We start from the raw sequence: 17,259 nt of genomic DNA, 5'->3' as shown, positions 1-17,259 counted from the left end.
GAAGCAGCAGAAAGGAACATTTTTTTTTTTGAGACAGAGTCTCGCTCCGTCGCCAGGTGCCAGGCTGGAGTGCAGTGGCGCAATCTTGGCTCACTGCAACCTCCGCCTCCTGGGTTCAAGCAATTCTCCTGCCTCAGCCTCCTGAGTAGCTGGAATTACAGGTGCGCGCCATCACGCCCAGCTAATTTTTGTATTTTTAGTAGAGACGGGGTTTCACCATGTTGGCCAGGATGGTCTCGATCTCCTGACCTTGTGATCCGCCCGCCTCAGCCTCCCAAAGTGCTGGGATTACAGGCGTGAGCCACCACGCCCGGCCTGAAAGGAACATTTTTATAAGAACATGCCTAAAGTGGACATCAGGTTTACATGGTCCTCAGCAATTTGAATGGCAGTTAACTTCAGTTGTACAAAAACAGAACAAGGTCCTCCACGAAGCTGTTTTGCTTCCACACTGTGCTGTTAAACTCCCCAAGGTACTAATAACGGTTGCACCTCAATGAGCTTCCTTCCAGTGTGTTTACTCTTAAAAACCACAGAGGCTCTGGGCCTCAATGGTTGTAAAATCCCAATGGCTGCAGGGCTAGCAGGTCCTATCCATTAAGCTCAGTCTTTCTCAAATAGTTCAGCAGTTCAAAGAGAGCAGTGACCTAAGGCTTGATATTCAATATGGTAGCCTCTATGCACAAGGGACTACTGAGCTCTTGGTATGTGGATAGGGTGAAAAGGGGACTGAATTTTTAGCCTAATTTTATTAGTCTAGTGGCTGGAATACTGGATAGTGTGCAGTTACAGACTGTTTATCTGCAGGTATAAATATAGATATTTATGAAAATGTGGCCGGGTGCTGTGACTCACACCTGTAATCCCAGAAGCTTGAGAGTCTGAGTCTGGTGAATCATCTGAGGTCAGGAGTTCAAGACCAGCCTGGCCAACATGGTAAAACCCTGTCTCTACTAAAAATACACAAATCAGCCAGGCATGGTGGCAGGCACCTGTAATCCCAGCTACTTGGGAGGCTAACGCAGAAGAATTGCTTGAACCTGGGGTGACAGAGTAAGACTCCGTCTCAAAAAAAAAAAAAAAGATATTTATGAAAATGAAAGCATACTAAACAGTGTGTTTTAACTTCCCTTTTCTCCCACTTAGTATAACATGGATCTTGTTCCATAACAATACATTTGGGATTTTATTTTTAATTTCTTTTGGAGATGGGGTCTGGCTCTGTTGCCCAGGCTGGAGAGCAGTGGTGCGATCATAGCTCACTGTAACCTTGAACTCCTAGGCTCAAGTGATCCTCCCACCTCAGCTTCCCTAGTAACTGGGACTACAGGCATGAGCTACTATACCTGGCAGATATTATTTTTAATGTCTGTATCTGTGCTGTCCAGTATAGTAGCCACAAGCATTATGTGGCCACTGAGTACCTGATACACAGCTAGTCCCAAATCAGATATGCTGTAATTGTAAAATACACATCAGATTTCAAATACTTTTATGACAAGAGGAATGTAAAATATATTAATTTAAAAAAATACATATAGAGTCTCACTCTGTTACCTAGGCTGGAGTGCAGTGGTGCAATCATAGCTCACTGCAGTCTCCACCTCCTGGGCTCAAGGGATTTTTCTACCTCAACCTCCTGAGTAGCTGAGACTACAGGTGTGTGCCACCATACCTTCTTTTTTTTTAAGTTTTGTAGAGACTAGGTCTTGCTAAGTTGCTCAGCCTGGTCTCAATCTCCTGGCCTCAAGAGATCCTCCCTCCTCAGCCTGCCAAAGAGCTGACATTACAGGCATTAGTCACTGCACCGAGCACAGTAATACTTTTTATAATGATTGCATGGTGAAATTATAATGTTTTGGATATATCGGGTTAAATATATTATTTAAATTATTTGTACCTGTTTCTTTGTACTTTTTAAATGTGGCTACTAGAAAATGTAAAGTTACATAATGTGGCTAGCATTGTATTTCCATTGGACAGCACTGCCCTGTCTCCATTGTATGTAATCAATTAACTCCATCCCTATGCAGCCAGAATGGAAGAACTGAGAAAACGGTCACCCAAATCTTTGTCTGGTTCTGTGGTTCAGAAGGGGATCACTAGCTTGCCCTCTTCTAGCCAATGCTTAGTGGAGCCATCAATCAGGTCTACCACTCTGCAGTCCCTGACAACAGATCAGCTTAGGGATGGCTGCCAACTCTTATTTCTTTCATTCAAAGTTCTAGTCAGCTGGGCCTTGTGGCTTACACTTGTAATCCCAGCACTTTGGAAAGCAGAGGCAGGCAGATGACTTGAGAGGCCAGGAGTTCAAGACCAACCTGGCCAACCGAGCAAAACCCAATCCCTACTAAAAAGACATAAAAATTAGTTGGGTGTGGTCACACGAACCTGTAGTCCCAGCATTCAGGAGGCTGAGGCACCCTGAATCCAGGAGGTGGAGGTTGCAGTGAGCTGAGATCGCACCACTGCACTCCAGCCTGAGCAACAAAGCAAAACTCCATACAAACCTTCATTCTTACCCTCTTTCACCTCATTTTCTTCAACTAAAAAAACTGAGATAATAACAAATACAATTCAGAACTATCATGAAGGTAAAACAAAAATCTAGAAAAGTTTGGCAATTTCTTTTTTTTTTTTGAGATGGAGTTTCGCTGTTGTTACCCAGACTGGAGTGCAATGGCACGATCTCAGCTCACCGCAACCTCCGCCTTCTGGGTTCAAGCAATTCTCCTGCCTCAGCCTCCCAAGTAGCTGGGACTACAGGCACGTGCCACCATGCCCAGCTAATTTTTGTATTTTTAGTAGAGATGGGGTTTCACCTTGTTGACCAGGATGGTCTCAATCTCTTGACCTCGTGATCCACCCGCCTCGGCCTCCCAAAGTGCCGGGATTATAGGCGTGAGCCACCGCGCCCGGCCGGCAATTTCTTATAAAGTTAAACATACATTTAGCCTATCACTCAGCAATTCCATTCCTAGGTACTCACTCAGGAGAATGAAAATATATATCTACACAAAGATTTTACCCAAATATTCATGGCAGCTCTACTCATAATAGCCCCAAACTGGAAATAACCCAAATATCTACCAACTGGTGAATAGATAACAAATTAATGCTAAATCCATACAATGGAATACCACTCAGTGATAAAAAGAAACATATAACATCATAGAAGAATTTCAAAGCTTTATGCTAAGTGAAAGAAGCCAGACCAAAAAAAAAAAAAAAAAAGACTATGTTGTATAAGATTCCACTTATCGATGACATCCTATTAATAGAAAGGATGAAACAATAGTAAGAGAAAGCAGATGAGTAGTTGCCAGGGACCAGAGGGAGGGCAGGGACTGCAAAGGGGCACCAAGGAAATAATTGGAGTGATGAAAGTGTGTGTGCGTGCGTGCGTGCGTGTGTGTGTATCTGTCAAGATTTATCAAATTGTATACTTAAAATTGCTGAATTTCATTATATGTAAATGTATTTCAACAAAGTTGACCAGAAAGAGAGAAACAGAGGGAGAAAGAAATATCTAATCTCTTGAGCACAGAAGTTCCAGACCAGCCTGTGTAACATAGTAAGACCTCATCTTTATAAACAATGAACATGGCAGGGCATGGTGGCTCAAGCATGTAATCCCAGCACTTTGGGAGGCCAAGACAGGCAGATCACTTGAGATCAGGAGTTCAAGACCAGCCCGGCCAACATGGCAAAACCCTGTCTCTACTAAAAATATAAAAATTAGCCAGGCGTGATGGCACATGCCTGTAGTCCCATCTACTTGGGAAGCTATGGCAGGAGAATGGCTTGAACCTGGGAGGTGGAGGTTGCGGTGAGCCAAGATCTCATCACTGCACCACTCCAGCCTAGGTGACTCCACCCACCTCCCCTTCCAAAAAAAAAAAAACAGACTTAGCCAGGTGTGGTGGTGCAAGCCTGTGGACTTAGCTACTAGAGGCTGAGGTGGAAGGATTGCTTGAGCCCAGAAGGTTGAGGCTACAGTGAGCCAAGATCACACCACTGCACTCCAGCCTGGATGAGAGAGACTGCCTCAAAAAAAAAAAAAAGAAAGAAAGAAAGAATTATAGAGTTACTATAAAGCACTTGGCTTGGCACACAGTGAATGCTTAAACAATGTCAGCTATTATGACAAGTAACACTCCCTTTTCAGTATTACTCAAGATATCTAAAACCAAACTTAGACTCATCATCTTCCTGGGAAAGCCAGCTACCCTGCATCTACCTTGTACTACTTCTCTAATCATTTCTTGGTGCCTCTGTTTCCCTTGTGGCCTCTACTTGGCAGACTCTTCCTGCCCTCTCCCTGTCATAGACCTGAGCTGCGGCCTCTCTAACTTCACTGTTCCATTATCACCCTTGACTCTCTTCTCGTCTTCCTTTACCCTTTTTACTGTACCTTGTACAGAGACAGCAAACTAAGCTTCCTAAAATGCCACTTTTATGAGCCACATATCCACTCAAATCCCCTCACTGTTGTTCAGATTCCTTAATCTGGAATCCAAGAGGCCCCACAATTGGCTCTAGTCTTCCTTTTCCGTCTTTTACCCCACACCAGAATCTTCCCAAATAAACCCAGATGGAATGAATAAACAGATGAAGGCAGGAACCTGTACCTCAAGTGCCTAGGACATGTCAGGAACACAGGGCATACTCACAGCAGTATCTGCTGAATGAACTAATGAACTCCTGAAGTCTACAAATGTAACCTTGGCCTCAGAGAAGAATCATTCTTCAGATTTTTAAACTAAGATCCTTATGGTGGGTTACTGAGTTTGGAAGAGAATGAACAAGAGGCCCAGAAGGTGTTTCAGGATTTATGTGTTAAAGGCTATTAGGCTATTTCTACTTCTTAAAAATAATAAATATCAATAAAACAATAACACAAATATTTTTCCCTTTAACCTAGAATAGAGTAGGAGCTTCCAAACAGGCACACAGGAAGCATGGGATGAGTTGTAGAAGTCGTAAGTGTGTTCATAACTCAGTTGGTTTATCACAGTTTTTACCATTACATAGTATTTTAATTGACTTTGCTCTTAGTCATAGATGATTTCATTTACATCCATAATAAACCAGTGGCTAAATGTAGGCTCAAGCAATGCCAATGACAAAACACATGTCAGTGAGAAGTTAGTGAGAAATACAAGTGAGAATCATCAAAAAATGGTATTTCTACAAGTTTTCTGAGGATGCTGTTTTTCAGGGCCTTAAGTTGTATTCCTCTTATCACAATTTAAAAATATATATAATTTAGATCCCAAGCAATATAATTTTTAGTAATATACTAATCTAAATACATTTTTTTCTATTTAAAATCACTTCTAGAGAGAGTTTGTACGATTCACTATAACTATGAAAGGCATTTGCAAGTTTAAACAGGCTGAAGTATGCTGATTTAGAACATTTCCTCTGAAATGCTGGCTCCTCTGTTAACCACTCCAAGTTCCCTAAGCTGTAGGGAGGACCTGACCAGCCTTTCCCCTGCACACTGCTCTCCCAGGCAGAGGAGCCCTTTGGTACTTTGCTTCATATTTGCTTTTGTGGCTGCTATATCCATCACTAGGATGTCAGTTCCCTGCTTCATTCATCTTTTTAACTTAATAGGCAGCACAGAGCCTGGCACCCAGAAGTCTCTGTAAGTATCTGTTAATGTTCCTGAGATCAAATGTCTGTGTACTGATGTTGGAACCCCTCTAGTGATTAACAAAAGCTGGGAGAGGAAGAGCTGGCACGCTAGGGGCTGCCTCCCTTCAGATCTGGCCTCCAGAAGCTCAAGGCTAAGCCCCATGGCCTGTCCACTTGTCTTTTTTTTTTTTTTTTTTTGGGGGGGGGGGACAGAGTTTTGCTCTTATTGCCCAGACTGGAGTGCAATGGTGTTATTTCAACTCACTCAGCCTCTGCCTCCCATGTTCAAGCGATTTTTCTGCCTCTGCCTCCTTAGTAGCTGGGATTACAGGTGCCTGCCACCACACCTAGCTAAATTTTTTTTGTATTTTTAGTAGAGACAGGGTTTTGCCATGTTGGCCAGGCTAGTCTCAAACTCCTTGCCTCAGGTGATCTGCCCACCTTGGCCTCCCAAAGTGCTGGGATTACAGGCATGAGCCACTGCGCCCGGCCAACCACCTGTCTTTTTTGTCACCATTGAACACCATTAGCCAACTCTGCAGCCTCGTAAGGAGGCCCTGTGCTGCACCTCCCAAGTATGGCTGTCAAAAAGTGTTACTCCAGGGTAAAAAGGAAAAAACAGGAGGAAAGCTGCTCTTTGAAGTATCAGTGATGCTTTTTGCCACTTATTAGCAGAGTAATCACAGTTGACAGTGACACAAACTTTTAAATAAGTAATTTTCTTTTTCCCATTCAAAACATATATTTGAATGCCAAAAAAGCACTAGGAAATACTTGAGTTCTCTGGCAAATACAACAGTAAGAAACGGCAAAACAGCTGACACTTAAGTGCTGGGCTGTGTTCTGAATGATCCATGTGGATGAGCTCAGTTAATCCTCACAGCAGTCCTAACATACTCTTTCTATCCTCACTTTACGGACGAAGAAACTGAGGCTGGAGAAATCAAGCAGCAATTTGTCCAAGGTCATTAAGCCATTGTTGCTCTCTACAATTATACACAGTTTTACCTGTGTGGGATTGGAGGAGGGGGGTTATAAACAGAAAACAGGGTAGTAAGAAGTAATAGATGTAAAATGAATGTACCTTTGGGGCAGATATACTCTGGGAATTTCAGAGGAAGCAAAATTACATCCAGCTTGGCTGGCAAGAGGTAAAAGTATCCAGTATCCCGCGTGACAGGCATGATGGTCGGCAGCAGTGCACAAGAAGGGTTTCCTGAGCTTTACCCCCAATTCATTCTCAAATTCACTTATTCAGCAATGCTTGCTGCATGCTTACTATCTACGTGCCGGGAACTGGCTAGTTTAAAACTGAATCAACACAGCAATACATAAAGTCTGGATTTAGAGTTAAAAAAACAAAACAAGCTTCAAAGAGGCAGAACAAGCTGCCCGTGCCCCTTACCATCCACAGAGTGGGAAAAAGCAGAGGTGAGTCCTCTATGCACAGACCCTCCTGTCTACCCTCAACATCATGAGACCCCCCTAGACCAGGGACTACTCACCACTGCATTCCTAGAGACCACAATGCCCATCAAAGAGCGAGAGCTTGAGAAGTACCTGTGGAATAAACCAGTGCCAGGCTGCTGATGAATATGGTGGGCTACATGGTCACATGCATAGATGCCTACAGCATGGTAATATGACACTCTGCCATTCCCTGTGCTCTCGTGGACCAGGCAGGGTGCTGTGGTGCTGGCCTGTGCTAGAGGTCTGGTGTGAACAGGCCCACTTCTTTCTGGCTTCATGTCCCTCTACTTCTGCAAAGAGGAATGTGAGCAAGACTAAAGTGCAATGAATCCCTGCCCAGGAATCACTTGTTACCTGGGGGAAGGGCAGGCTCAAAAGGAAGGCAATGAATGAACAACGCTGCTTTCCCTTTTCACTATTACAGGTGGCTCTTAGACATTTTGAGATCCAGGATTCTCCCACACCAACACTCCATTCACTTCCCCAAGTCCAGCAAAAAAGCCTCAACTGAATTAATGAGGAGAAATGACCTATTTCTGATGAACACATCAAAGAAATGTGAGCAGCCTTGTTTAAATATTATAAAGAGGTGCTGTGACAGCAGGTGGAGCCATGACTAGTGCTCCAGAACCCTGCTTTCCGGCACAGAGGCCTCTGCCCTTCCCCATGCCACTGTCTAATAAGTCATCAGTGCACACACTTAAGCACACCAGGCAGGCTGCAACCCAAAGCAATTTGTTTTCAAACTCACAGGACACAGTTCATCTATTGCTCTGAATACAGGATTTGCTTTAAGTAGGAGATAGATGGTATTATAGTACATTTTTCAGATGTACATGTTTCACCAACTAACACCAACTAAAATAAGTAATACTCTAAGTTTACAATTTTAAAAAGGTTTTCTTTTTTTTTTTTTTTTTTTGAGACCATCTCACTCTGTTGCCCAGGCTGGAGTGCATTGGCATGATCTCGGCTCACTGCAACCTCTGCCTCCCAGGTTCAAGGGATTCTCAGGCCTTAGCTTCCCAAGTAGCCTGGGACTACAGGCACGCGCCACCTTGCCTGGCTAATCTTTGTATTTTTAGCAGAGATGGGGTTTTACTACGTTGCCCAAGCTGGTCTTGAACTTCTGGCCTCAAGCCAGTCATCCATCTCAGTCTCTCAAAGTGCTAGGATTATAGGCATGAGCCCCAGTGCCCAGCCTAAAAAAGTTTTTCCAACAGTGATTCTTACCCTAAGATCCACAGCCTAAGAATGGGCTTCAGGTCAGTGAGGTTCTAAGAGGTCACAAAGAGAGGTGCATGGGTGTTTATCGATAGAGAAGCAGTCCCTCTGATGAGATCCTTAAAGAAGTTGGGCTGGAAGAGCTTGTGCTTAGAATATATTCTGAAACAATTCCAATAACAATAGAACAACTTGGTTATTTCTTGGGAGTTTGATAAAGAGGTGTTTATATTAAATGAGTTTGGCAGCCCTGTAGGTTTAAAAAGAAAAACATAACATATTCTGAGTTATAAAACAGGGTGATGACTAAGGCTTCTTTTTGGGGTATTGAAAATGTTCTGGCAGGGTGTGGTGGCTCACGCCTGTATCTTAGCACTTTGGGAAGCCAAGGTAGGCCAATCACCTGAGGTCAGGAGTTCAAGACCAGCCTGGCCAACATGGTGAAACCCCATCTCTACTAAAAATACAAAAATTAGCCAGGTGTGGTGATGGGTGCCTGTAGTCCCAGCTACTTGGGAGGCTGAGGCAGGAAAATCACTTGAACCCAGGAGGTGAAGGTTGCAGTGGGCAAAGATCACACCACTGCACTCCAGCCTGGGCAACAGAGTGAGATTCTATCTCAAGAAAGAAAGAAAGAGAAAAGAAAGAAAGAAAGAGAGAAAGAGAGAAAGAAAGGAAGGAAGGAAGGAAGGAGGAAAGAAGGAAAGAAAGAAGGAAAAGAAAAGAAAAGAAAGAAAGAAAATGTTCTAAGATTGATTGTGGTGATGAATACACAATTCTGTAAATATACCAACAGCCATTGAATTGTATGCTTTAAATGAGTGACTCATATGATATGTGAATTATATAAAGATTTTTTTTTTTTTTTGAGACAGTCTAACTCTGTTGTCCAGGCTGCAATGCAGTGGTATGATCTTGGCTCACCGCAACCTCTGTCCCCTGGGTTTAAGCAATTATGCTGCCTCAGCCTCCCTGGTAACTGGGATTACACTACCACTCCTAGCTAATTTTTGTACTCTTAGTAGAAATGGGGTTTTAACATGTTGGCCAGGCTGGTCTCAAACTCCTGACCTCAAATGACCTGCCCGTCCTGGTCTCCCAAAGTGCTGGGATTTCAGGCATGAGCTACTACACCTGGCTCAAAACACTTGGTATTTTAACTTCAACTAAAAATGGTTATTTACTTCAAATGTGGTTGTCAGCAAGGTGAGCTGGAGACTAAATGGTCAATCTAAAGAAACTCTCCTCCTCCTGAGGTCCAAATTTACCCAAGACAAAGCACTTGTTCCTTATTCTTAAGTCAAAAGTTTCAAACCACAAAGCAGGGCCATTGTCATCTATTCTGAAGAGGAGTCAACTTTAACTTCCTCCTCTACATCCTTGGTGTTTGCAAAGGAAGGCACTGATAAGAATGACTTCTAGTTTAAGGGAAAAAAAACAAAGGAAAAACTCTATTACTCCCCCTCTGACATCCCAAACACTTAAGCTCTTATGACTTCTAAAATGGGGTCCATTTCCCCCTTACTCAGGATACCAAAAGTTGGAACATATTCCTATGAAGCTACCCCAAAACCTCTAGCAGCCTGAAAGGAAACCACTACCTGACCTGCAGTGAGGAACAGAGGGTTTATTTTACTTGCTCCAAATAACCCATTTAAACTTCCAATCAATAATTTAGGCTGGGTACAGCGGCTCACACTTGTAATCCCAGCACTTTGGGAGGCCAAGGTGTGAGGATCACTCAAGGCCAAGAGTTTGAGACCAGCCTGGGCAACACAGAGAGGCACTGTCTCTATAGAAAATTTAAAAATTAGCCAAGTGTTGTGATGTGTGCTTGAAGTTCCAGCTACTCAGGAGGCTAAGGCAGAAGGATCCTTTGAGCTGGAGAGGTCAAAGCTATAGTGAGCCACGACTGCTCCACTGCCCTCCAGCCTGGGTGACAGAGTGAGACCCAGTCTTAAAAAAAAAAAAAAATCTATATATTGAACAATCTCGAAATCACAATCCATATGGAAACTAAGTACACATGGGTGGCTCTTTCCACTGTTCCCTAGGGAAGCAAAACATGTAACCACCTTTTCACATAAAATAAACCTCAGCCCCAGAATCTTAGATTTCTTCCTAGTAATTATAGTCAGGTGCTTGGATTTATATTCCTATTATGAGACACCTTTCTCATGGGATAATTCTCAAACGGGAATTAAGTATCAACAGCCCATAAATGAGGCTGCAAAAAAAAAACAACTCTCAGTCAGGCATGCCTGTAATCCCAGCACTTTGGGAGGCCAAGGTGGGCAGATCACTTGATCTCAGGAGTTCAAGACCAGCCTGGCCAACATGGTAAAACCCTGTCTCTACTCAAAATACAAAAATTGTATTTGATGTGGTGGCTGGCGCCTATAATCCCAGCTACTCGAGAGGTGAGGCAGGAGAATTACTTGAACCCAGGAGGCAGAGTTGCAGTGAGCTGAGATCGCACCATTGCACTCCAGCATGGACAACAGAGTAAGACTCCATCTCAAATAAATAAATAAATAAATAAACAAGAACAGCAAAAAACAACTTCTTCAATAGAAAGAGACAACTTACAATCTCTAAATGAACTAATTGCCAGTACCTAAAAGCTTTCAATTCAAGGTTTTCTGACTGCTTTCATCTCAGGTTTCTAAGACAAGTGGGGAAAAATACATAACCACATGGAATAGATGCCCAGCAAATAACGGCTCTTATATCTTATTATAATGTGTAGAAGTGCTGAAAGTTAACTATCACACAATCTATCTAATACAAACATCTTTAAAGAATTTTTTTTTTTTTTTTTGAGATAGAGTGTTGCTCTGTTGCCCAGGCTGGAGTGCAATGGCGCAATCTTGGCTCACTGCAACCGCTGCCTCCCAGGTTCAAGTGATTCTTCTGCCTCAGCCTCCCAGCTAGCTGGGACTAAAGGCATATACCACCACACCTGGCTAATTTTTGTATTTTTAGTAGAGACAGGGTTTCACCATGTTGGCCAGGCTGGTCTTGAACTTCTGACCTCAGATGATCCACCCGCCTCAGCCTCCCAAAGTGCTGGGATTACAGGCATAAGCCACCACACCTGGCCTAAAGAACTTTTTTTTAAGTATTCAGTATAACTTGGAATTCTAAAGAAACTTCCAAAGAGCATTCTAAAAGGAAGTTCAAATTCTGATACTGAGTACTGGATTATCTTAAGATTTCAGGATCTGAAGGCAATAATGTCTCCTAATTTGGCATTACATTTCAATAGTTATTCTGGTGATGAATAAATAGAGTTTAAAAGTCTATAAAAAGGGTAATTGATTAAGAAGCTAAAGCTCAGAAACCCAAACCTCTAAAACCATCTGTTTTATGAAGGTAAAGATCCTAGTTGAGGCTGGGTGCAGTGGCTCATGCCTGTAATCCCAGCATTCTGGGAGGCCAAGGCAGGAGGATCACTTGAGCTGAGGAGTTTGAGACCAATCTGGACAACATATCAAGACCCCATCTCTACTAAAAATCAAAGAATTAGAAAGGTATGGTGGTGCATGCCTGTAGTCCCAGCTACTCAGGAAGCTGAGGCAGGAGGATTACTTGAGCCAGGAAATTGAGACTGCCGTGAACTGTGATCCTGCACGCTAGCCTGGGTGACAGAGTAAGACCCTGTCTCAAAACAAAAATTTAAAAAGACCTCCAGGCCGGGCGCGGTGGCTCACGCCCGTAATCCAAGCACTTTGAGAGGCTGAGGCGGGTGGATCACGAGGTCAAGAGATCAAGACCATCCTGGTCAACATGGTGAAACCCCGTCTCTACTAAAAATACAAAAAATTAGCTGGACACAGTGGCGTGTGCCTGTAATCCCAGCTACTCAGGAGGCTGAGGCAGGAGAATTGCCTGAACCCAGGAGGCGGAGGTTGCCGTGAGCCGAGATCGCGCCATGCACTCCAGCCTGGGTAACAAGAGCGAAACTCCATCTCAAAAAAAAAAAAAAAAAAAAAAAGACCTCCAAATCCAACAGAACAAAAGCTCCATGAATGCAGGAGCTGTCTGGTTCACCATTCCATCTCTAGCATGTGCCTGGCACATAGTAGGCACTTAATATATTTTTGTTGAATGAATGAGTATAGCTGAATAAATAAGCCATGCAGGAATGCAGTTTCCAAATATCAAAAGTTCAAGGAGAGATCCATTTTCAGTAAAGATTTTAACATGTAATATTATCTTTTCCACGGGTTTTTAAGAATGTTCTCTGTTATGCCTTAACTGTCACTATAATTATCTGTTTCTCAAAAACAAAATGTCCAATTGGAAGATAAATAGTCCCTGATCCAGATGAACCCCAAAGAAAAATATTTAAAAAGGAGAAAACTGAGATGAAAAGCTGTCACACACAGCCTACCCACCAGCAAAAACTGGATCTGCACATTTGATAACAACGCTTTCCAAAACTGTTTCCTCTGGTTCTATTTCAGCTAGGTAAGCATTTTTTTAGTCTACTGACTTTAAAAAGTTTTCCCTTTTATGTAGCCAAGAACATGTATTTCCCTTGCCCTCTCTTGGTCCTCTCAAATTTTCTCACAACTTACCTGTGTGGCTTTTCACCAGAATTTCTTTTGTTTGGAAAATCCTCCTTCTTCCTCCAAACTCAACCTGAAAGCATCTTCCCCCTAAATATTAGCCTTTCTGATTTTATAGAAGCTTCATTTCCTTGCAGCAGAGGGCTGGTCTAGCTCTTAAAACTAAATTCATTTTGCTCCATAAAAATAAAAATAAAATCAAACCACAGCAAAGCACAGAATCGCCTACCAACACGCGTCCTTTCTGCCAGCTGCTCATCCCAATACGCCTTTCTGGTGGTGACCTTGGATTCCCTTCAACCTTCTGGTGACTCAATTTTCCAAACCACAGAATTTTTCCCTACCAATTTCATAAATCCTGAATCATTTTGTGTTATAGATTGTCTCCCAGCTGGGTGCAGTGGCTCATGCCTATAATCTCAGCTCTTTTGGAGGCCAAGGTTGGAGGATCACTGGAGGCCAGGAGTTCAAGATCAGTCTGGGCAACACAGTAAAAACCTCAATGCTATTAAAAAATATGTATATATATACATATACATATTTTTTTCATTTATCAAGGTAGTTTAGCCTTGGGAAACATATATATATGTTATAAAAATAAATGTTATAAATATGTTATATGTATTATATGTTATGTATATATAACATATATATAATACATATATGTTATATATATAATACATATATGTTATATATATATATATAATACATATATTATATATATATGTTTCCCAAGGCTAAACCACTTTGATAAATGAAAGGAACTATGGACAGAAATGAGCTTACTTGCAATAATACCCCCTAATGTGTTTAACCCTTTGCACAAATGTTGTCAGGGAGTGATGAGATGGAAGGAGGAAGGAATGCACTTTACAAATACTTCATCAAGATGATTTCATTTAATCTTCCTAATAACCTTGGGAGGCAGTCAGGGCAGGCATTTATTACTCTCATTTACAGATGACAAAACTAAACTTCAAAAAGGTTTAGGTGGCTCGCCCAGCCTGTATCACATGACTAGCAAGTATCAGCCCAAACCTGTATTAAAGTTGTGCCTTTCCAACCCCAAGGCTGCTTCTATCTCTGTAAGTTTCTGTCTACAGCCAATGAGCAACTTCCTAGAGAGTCAGCATTTCAAAGGGAGAGTAGAGCTCTGACTTTTGGAACACCGTCTCCCTTCAGCTACTGGGCCGGAAAGCCATCTTCAATCTTCCCAAGAAAAAACAGTGCCTTTCTCTTCTACATACCACTCTTAGCAACTACTTATTTCCAGAATAATTTCCAACAGTTCCTGTTTTACTCATAAGACACCAATAGTCCAAAAAGTTTGCATCAGCATATGATTTTCTCAATAAAGTTCAGGGCTGATGCAACATTTCTCAGTCAAACTTTACAGCTAAAATGACAAGAACACAGAACAGTCAAAAAATTATGCAAGACAATGCTACAGTTTTTTACTCCAACACATCTGCCTCTGTGGGTCTCCTGTGAGTCACTGTCTTTCATATTCAGTCATCACTGTAAGAACTGCCATTTTCTACCCTCAATTGTTTTATTTTTTAAAGAAAAGATCTGCAGAGGCCAAGTGTAGTGGCTCATGTCTGTATACCAGCACCTTGTGGGGCTGAGGTGGGAGGATGGCCTGACTCCAGGCGTTCCAGACCAGGCTGGACACTGGACAACATGGTGAGACACTGTCTCTACACACACACACACACACACACACACACACACGGAAAAGATCCACAATAAAAACAGAATCCTATTACATCCTTCACCACCTAAAGCAATGATCTCTAAGTTATTTTTTCAATTTTCATAATTACCAGTTTACACAAACAGAAAAAGAGGCATAGTAAGGTTGAAGTTCAATTATTCAGTCATTCAATAAGCACATTTGAAATCCTATCAAAAACCAGAGAATAAGACCCAAGAGTGAGAAAGAAGTGTCCCTCTCTTGTAGCCTGGTGGAGAGAAAAATTAAAAGAAGTAATTACAGGACAAACCAATCAAGATTAAGGTGTGGGGAGGCACATGGGCTGTAGAAAGCATGGAATGCTTCCTAAAGAAAGTAATTTGTGAGTATTTATAAACATCTATCTCTTTACTTTCAACGCAAAATAAACCTGAAGGACTGAAAGGTTATAAGACTTATTTGCCAATAGTCAAGTCAAAAATCAAACTTCCTAGCTGAATTACTCTTGACTCCCTATCCTAAATTTCAACCCTTAAGCCATACTCCCTTTAGGTGCAAATGATAGCAAGGGAGTCCTATATGTGCCTTCTCACGTGTCTATAGAATATGACTAAAGATACACAGAGTGAAATAAATCACATTTTTTAAAAAGATAATCATATTATTAACTGGAAGTGAATGCTTCGAACAATTCAAGCCCTACAAAGCATGGTTGTCAGAAGAGGAAACCGAGGTTCAAAAAAGTCTCACTTTAATGCAACAGAATGAAAGGTCTCTTTGAAGTCACCAGAAGAGCTTGAAAGAAAAGAAACAGAAGGCTATTGTGGGCTTTAGCCTCCAGATGATGATCCCCCAAACACACTGCTATGATAAACAAACAAGCCTCTGAGCCTGAAACTGATTCGGTGGCCTGACAAAACATCACAATTGAAGGAATCTCTCCTCATTCATCACTTCTCCAAAAAAGTCCCACTGGCTGGTAGCCCCAGGTTTCTTGCTGGTTCCTGGATTTATTGCTTGTAAATTATAATGCATAGTGTACCTTTCAAAATAAGGTACAAGCAAATGAAAACAACCACGGTTTTAAAGCCCCATAAAAGACAGTATATATAGCAGAAAAGAACTCTGTCCGTGTTTACTATGAGGACCTATTACTCCTTTATGCTACTCGAGTGGATTTTAAACCCAAATGAATGCCACCATTGCCCACTAAAGAGCAAGTTAGAGAAGCACATTCATACACCTGCTTCAGCAGTCCCCTCTGGCTGCCGCCCCCACCACTTCCCCGGGCCAGGGCCAACCGGCTGACCAGGAAACTGGGCTGCAGACCCCAGCCACTTGCACTCTGCTGTCCCAACAAGTAGGCTCTGAAGGCACACTTCCATTTGGCCCGGTACACCCTCAGTCGCATCACCCAGACCCTCTGCTGCCAGAAGGAAACTCCACGGCCTCAAAAAGGAAAAGGCTGGCGGCGGGCAGAAGTGGATAGTCTTGAGTGGTCTCGTTCCCGCTCCCCTCGTCCAAGGTGAGCCCGGGGCTCCCGCACCTCCCGCCCCCGAACTCCGAGGCGCTTTCCAGGTCGCCGCCGAGCTCCTTCCACTCCGCGGCGCCGGGGGCTGCGTTCCCCATCCTCTGCCCCTCCGGGCCTCTGCGTTCGCCTGGGCCCCGGGGGCCCTGACCCAGACCCAGCGGCGCGCCACAGCCTTCCTGGCCAAGGCCGCCCACCCTGTGGCCCGGTCCCCGTCCGACGACCCTGTCCGGCCAGCGCCCTGCAGCCCGCAGCCCCTTCGTGGCCCGGGGCCACCCCAAGCCGACCGCCCGCCCGCCCGCCCGCAGGGCCGCGCACCGTGTGGGACTGCAGGCTCTGGCTCGCCTCGATGGCTGCTGTCAACGGCACCGTGTCGTCCAACAGCACCTTGCCGGCTGGCGGCTTCTCCATGAAGGCCATCCCGGGACGCCCGGCCGCCGCCGCCCAGGGACGCGAGGCAGGAACCCGAAGCGCCGACTCCCGCCGCCCGCCAGGCTCCAACGCCGCCGCTGTCAACACGCGCCGCCCCACGCTCTGCCGGGCCCGTGGGGTCCTAGCGCCGCCTGTCCCACTGCCGCCACCGCCCCGGAGTCCTAGCGCCGACCTAGCGGAGACGACGCGGGGGCCGCCAGCACTGCCGCCCTCAGGTCCGCGCATCCGCCTCACGGCTGCCAAGAGCCTACGCCTCCCAGCTCCTCGCAGCCGCACCGCAGACTCGGTGCCCTTAGCTCCGGGCATCGGATCTGGGAACACCACCCTAAGCCATCACCACCAGGATCCTCGGATCCAGAGACGCTTGGTCCTGAGCCCTGGGATCCAGGAATCTTCAGGGCGAGATTTCCAAACCAGGCCTCTCAGAACTGTGCTTTTCTGGGACTGTACGTCTTGAAATCCTCAGAACTGGACCTCTCTCATACCTCCAGGCCCAAGAACTCAGAAAAAGGGCCTTCAGGATGGGATCCCCCAGTCTGAGCCCTGCAGACCCAGAGGCTTTCTGAAACAAGCCCTTCAGATTGAGACTTCACAGGGACTCTTGAACCAGCTCTTCAGACCTGAACACCTAAGAGCTGGACCCCATAATTGCAGACCTTGGAACCCAGAACACTCGGACCCAAGCTCTAAGA

The 17,259-nt window shown here is 44.1% G+C and overlaps 1 protein-coding gene across 27 annotated transcripts in view; it reads right to left on the bottom strand.

The window, feature by feature from the left end:
- Nucleotides 1-16,643, bottom strand: part of PXK (PX domain containing serine/threonine kinase like) — a 94,996-nt gene extending 78,353 nt beyond the window's left edge. For all 27 annotated transcript variants that reach the window (XM_035275922.3, XM_054245808.2, XM_054245806.2 and 24 more), the window contains exon 1: nucleotides 16,454-16,643. In XM_035275922.3, the coding sequence (XP_035131813.2) occupies nucleotides 16,454-16,555 (102 nt within the window). In that variant the 5' untranslated portion in view covers nucleotides 16,556-16,643. The remainder of the gene's footprint in view (nucleotides 1-16,453) is intronic.
- Between the last annotated feature and the right edge of the window lie 616 nt (nucleotides 16,644-17,259).

This window comes from Callithrix jacchus, chromosome 15 (genome assembly GCF_049354715.1).
Source record: "Callithrix jacchus isolate 240 chromosome 15, calJac240_pri, whole genome shotgun sequence".
Taxonomy (NCBI): domain Eukaryota; kingdom Metazoa; phylum Chordata; class Mammalia; order Primates; family Cebidae; genus Callithrix; species Callithrix jacchus.
This window is presented reverse-complemented; position numbering and strand designations above follow the sequence as displayed.